Source organism: Pteropus vampyrus, unplaced genomic scaffold (assembly GCF_000151845.1).
Source record: "Pteropus vampyrus isolate Shadow unplaced genomic scaffold, Pvam_2.0 Scaffold423, whole genome shotgun sequence".
Lineage (NCBI taxonomy): Eukaryota > Metazoa > Chordata > Mammalia > Chiroptera > Pteropodidae > Pteropus > Pteropus vampyrus.
Window position 1 is genome coordinate 343,067 of NW_011889204.1, and position 4,912 is coordinate 347,978.

Below are 4,912 nucleotides of genomic sequence, written 5' to 3' on the forward strand. Positions count from 1 at the left end.
GCAGGAGAGGGGCCTGTTTCTGAAGGGAGATGAGGTTTGATTTTAGACACGTGGAGTTTATGGTGGACCTTTAACTGAAATTGTCCCAAGACAACAGAAAGTGCCTACCTGTAGTTCAAGTGTAGACCTGAGCGGGGTGGAGCCATGGTGGGAGTGTGGGCCTTCGCCAGCAGGCCAGAGGCAACTGAGGAAGGACCTCAGCCAGGCAAAAACTAGGAACAGTCAGGGAGAGAAAGGGCACCTGGGGGAGAAAGGAGAACTGGGCGAGCTTTTCCTTTGAGAGCTGCAGAGATCAGCAGTGTCAGGACACCAAGCAGCAGAGTCTGTACTATGAGACATGATCGATTTGGCCAAGAGAGGTCTTCGCCAGGAGGACGTTGGAGAATGGAATTTGCTTGCAGGAGACTGGAGCAGACGTTAACACGAGGCTCACAGCCCGAAAGGCAGTGGAGGGGGAGAGAGCTCGAGCAGAAGGGCCGGCCAGCCCGAGGCTCGGTGCAGTTGGAGGGAAAAGGCAGCTGGGCCTGGAGGAAACGGGGTTTTCTTTCCGATCGCAGGGAGGGAGAAGCGGGAGATGCCAAGATGGGTGTGGAGGAGGGCTGCCGCGCAGTCGGTCCCCTGCGCCCACTGCAGGAGTCCTTAGGGCTCCCTCTCCGTGACTGTGATATACTCAGGACCAGGTTTTCAGCTCTAGGGTTTCCATGTGACCAGGAATCTTGAAAGCACTAGTTTGAGTATCGAATCGAAAGAAGTTCAAAAGCTTGTATTTGGTAGAGCTCTTCAGAATATTAATTCAGAAATGAATTCAGGAAACTATTTTGTTTCATATTGTTTTTTGATTCAGCTTTTGGTAAATTTTCTGAAACATCGAGAGCACCCCACATGTAAAACTAACCCCTGTTTGGAGCTATGCCCCGAAATACTTCTCTTTTGATTTTTTAGTTACGTAATGAACTTTTTTTCCACACGACCACTCTCAGGGCTGTTACTTTTCTTTGAGCTAAAGCAGTCATCACCAACTAATGGTATGTGCCATGGAGGACATTCACCTGGGCACGTGTTCTGCTCTGACCTGCTCGTTAGGCTATGTCTGAAACTTCCTGTTCTAAGAGTTTGAACTGTTCAGCTGTGGAGTCTTAAAAAAGCAATCATGTGTTTTTTCTTCTTGCAGGTATGAATCTCCAGAAATAGCTCTAAATTGTGGAATAATGTTAAGAGAATGCATCAGACATGAACCACTTGCAAAAATCATTTTGTGGTCAGAACAGTTTTATGATTTCTTCAGATATGTCGAAATGTCAACATTTGACATAGCTTCAGATGCATTTGCCACATTCAAGGTAACATGTACAGAAACTATAGAATCGTAAGTGCACTTGCAAGTCAGATTAACAGGCGTGCTGTTTTTCCTAAACCATCTCACCTTCTCGATATGTGCAGGGCCGCCCTCTAGTGGGAAGAGAGAAGATGCAGAGTGACTGTGTGTGTCTGTGTGTGTGACTTAGGGAACCACAGTGGAGTCACAGCTTAAAAGGATGGAAAAGTTAGATTCTAGAGTCTGTCTAAAAGATAAAAGTATACTTTTCTGTTAAATTACCCATCAAGTACAGTATATAGACATACAGTACATCTAACAGCCAGGTTTTTCTCCTGCGTTGGACATACTACAGCAGTTTCTTTGGTTAAGCACCAAGTGGAGTAGTTCGCTTCTGTTCAGGGCCATGTGAATTTGGAAAGTATATGCCTTTAAATACTAGGACCACATTCAGAACAGAGATTTCCATGTTGTGGGCAGGCCCAAGGGAACAGTGGACCTAACCACTCCCATCTCATGCATGTGCCGGAGCTCGCTTTTAAATACGGGGGTGGGGTGGGGGTGGGCAGAATCACCTGCACTCTTCAGATTGTCCTGTAGCCTCCCTCCGCGTCTGCCTCATCTCCCTGTGGTACATTTGTATAAATTAAATACACACACGATAGGATGCCACAGTACAACATGCCCATTCCTGTTTTGAACTGTAAGCTTCTGTGCTGTTTGAAGTATATCAGTAAAGCAGTAACTTTTATTAGTGGTTTTCACAAGGAGAGCAAGCCTTTTTATGTTACATTCCTTTATATAAAACATCTGACCTTGTAAGTGAATTTTTAAAACTGCTGTTTTAATATAATCAGAATTTAGTATACTAACCTGCCAACTACTGTACTGAGAAACCACGAACAGTGGTTTACAGTGGGAAGTGGCCACTCTTCTTATAAGGGTTCAATTTTATGAGGATAAAAAGCCCCTGAGATGAGCACAGAGCGAATGAACACCCTTAAATTAGGATGAAAGCCTAGCGACCTGGCCATTATGGCTTCACATTGACTGAGAATAAAATAATAGTGTGAGAGGCACCTGGGATCTATTTTTCTGAAACCACTGATGAGGATGTCAGAAGCCCTAGATAAGACCTCAGATGTCAATGCACAAAGCAAAATGGAATGAGTTTGAGATAACATAGTGGTCAATGTGATATTCTAGGTATCACCGCACTTGGTGGAATGGGACTGTGATCAGGGTAGATAATGACGCCCCGTTCAAAAGCGGCAGACCCATTATGAAGGGCAGTGCAGTAGCACCATGTGGCATGAAGAGCGGCTAGTCCCGTGTGGGAAGAAAGCCATGAGCCCGAGAGTGGCCACCCTGGAGGCAGGAGGGTGAGGGAGGAGGAGGGAGGAGCAGCATTGGAGGACACAGATGACGGTCCTGGCGCAGGCGGCAGAGTCGACTGAGAGAGAGAGGTGCTAACTACAGCCAGAGATGGGTTTCGCGGTATCTGACAAAGTCTCGATTGGGCTCGGTAAGAATTCCATCTCAGTTAGGGTTGCTGTGAATTAAATGCTCACAAAGGTGGACTCCCTGTGGGTAAAGCAGCCCTGTCATGGCAGCCACAGACGGAAGGACGAGGCGGATCCAGGTGGTCTTCTTTACCTGAAGAAGGGAAACAAAAAACAACATAGGATTCGAAGGATGAGCTAGAAGAGAGAGCATCGAGAGGCTGGCGTGGATTCCGCATCAGCTGCCACCGCTTACCTAGAAAGGGGAGAGCCGACTAAAGGGGACCTGGCTCTCCACGAAACAAGCTAGCGGAGGCCCAAACCAAGGCAGCAGAGTGAGCGTGGCGCAGGCCCATCGGGCAGACCGAGCTGCTCCCCGCCCTCTCGAAAGAAACTCCAAGGGAGGCAGCCAGGGAGACCAGGGGGGTGGTCTCCACCTCCCAGCGGAGGTGCTGACACCGAGCAGAGGAGGGCGGGCCCTCCCCTGGGTGGCCTGTCCTTCGCAGAGAATGTTTGTGAGGGAAAAGGAGAACAGATCCGAGGTCCGAGCTGTCCCTCGAGGGTGTGACCAGAGCGACTTCCCCAGGAAATGTGCTCTGCACACAGAAACCTGGAAACAGATGCGGCTCATCCACAACCCTGGATTTAGAGCCCCTGAGACAGGGCCTGAGTCTTAAAAGGAATTAAAACTGGCTGCTCCAAATGTGTCCAAGATCTGTAGCTTGGATGCATGAGTACTGAGGTAGTTAAATCAGGAGCCAGATATTTGTTAGCGATTTCATTTTTTTTTTTAAGGAATTAGGTTGAGAGGGATATCAGAAGGCCAACAAATATATTTCCAATTTTTCCAGAGTAAAAGATGGTAGATTCCCCAAAGAGACGGGTGGAGCTCGAAGCTTGATGTTATACGTGTGTAAGGTTCTAGAAAGTAATTCTAAAGAGATGATTTCTGAGCATTTTGGAAAGGAAACTGTACCCACAGCCAGCATGGATTCACTAAGAGTAAGTTCGGTCGTACTCATCTCTTAGATGCGTAGATCAGGGGCTCGGGGGTCTGGCTGCCTGAGTTCAGTTTCCAGCTCTGCTGTTGACTTAACCTCAGTCTCTCCACCCGCTAAAACATAGTTATAATGCTGGTATGTCAGGTTATTGTGCCCCAAACAGCGTGTGCCGTAAACAACTCCTGGAATTCCTTTAGGACAGTGAGGATATCTAGATGTCGAATGATAGTACAGACCTCTTTTCATGGACACGGTAAAAAGATGAGAGATGGAGTTTCAGTGTAGTGATTTGCAACTAATCGAATGCCGTATCTATAAGGTGCTGGGAAGTGGATTGCCTTCACCCTGGAGAGAAACTCCCAGCAGGTCTTCACTGGCCTTTATCTCCACTCAGCCACGTTGGACACTATTAGTGAGTTAGATGATGGGTGACAGGGCCGTCCTATCAAATGTGCAGATGATAGCCGTGAAGGGGAACGTAGCAAATAATAGTGATCCTGAAATACAGCTTCGTAACGATAAGAGAGGCCAAAATGTAACAGGATGAAATTCAGATGACGGAGGTCTTCCACTTGAGGACCCAGCCTAACTGTATAAATATGGGGTGGGGGAATAAGACACGATAATAATAGTTAATACTAATGTAATAATTAGGGGTCGCAATTTCTGAAATGTAGGTAACTCCTTATCATACTCAAACAACCCTATGAAGGAGGTATTGTTATGATCTCCTTTGCAGATAAGGACACTGAAGCCTAGGAATGTTGAGTGAAGTCAGACACTAAGTGAGGAAGCCAGAATTTGAACCCAGGCAGTGTGACTGGCAGAGCCCACTCTGGCTAAACCAAATTCTGAATACGTGCAGTCACATTAAACAGCCCGATGGTGCTGCCCCAAAGCCACATGTGACCACACAGTCTGTGACCTAAGGAGCTGTTGATGGTCTCACCCCACTGTAAGCTTACCAGGTAACAGCACGTAAATGTGTTCCGTTCCAGGCGCTACACTTGAGAGGCACATAGACAGATAGATGACTTTGAGAAGACAGTAGATGGTGAGGGGAACTCAGAACCTTCATTCGAGGAGTGGTTAAA

The 4,912-nt window shown here is 47.1% G+C and overlaps 1 protein-coding gene across 1 annotated transcript in view; it reads left to right on the forward strand.

The window, feature by feature from the left end:
- The window catches only part of CAB39 (calcium binding protein 39), a 25,321-nt gene that overhangs the window by 5,865 nt on the left and 14,544 nt on the right, over nt 1-4,912 (forward strand). The window contains exon 3 of the mRNA XM_011381034.2: nt 1,172-1,340. Within this exon, the coding sequence (XP_011379336.1) occupies nt 1,172-1,340 (169 nt within the window). The remainder of the gene's footprint in view (nt 1-1,171; nt 1,341-4,912) is intronic.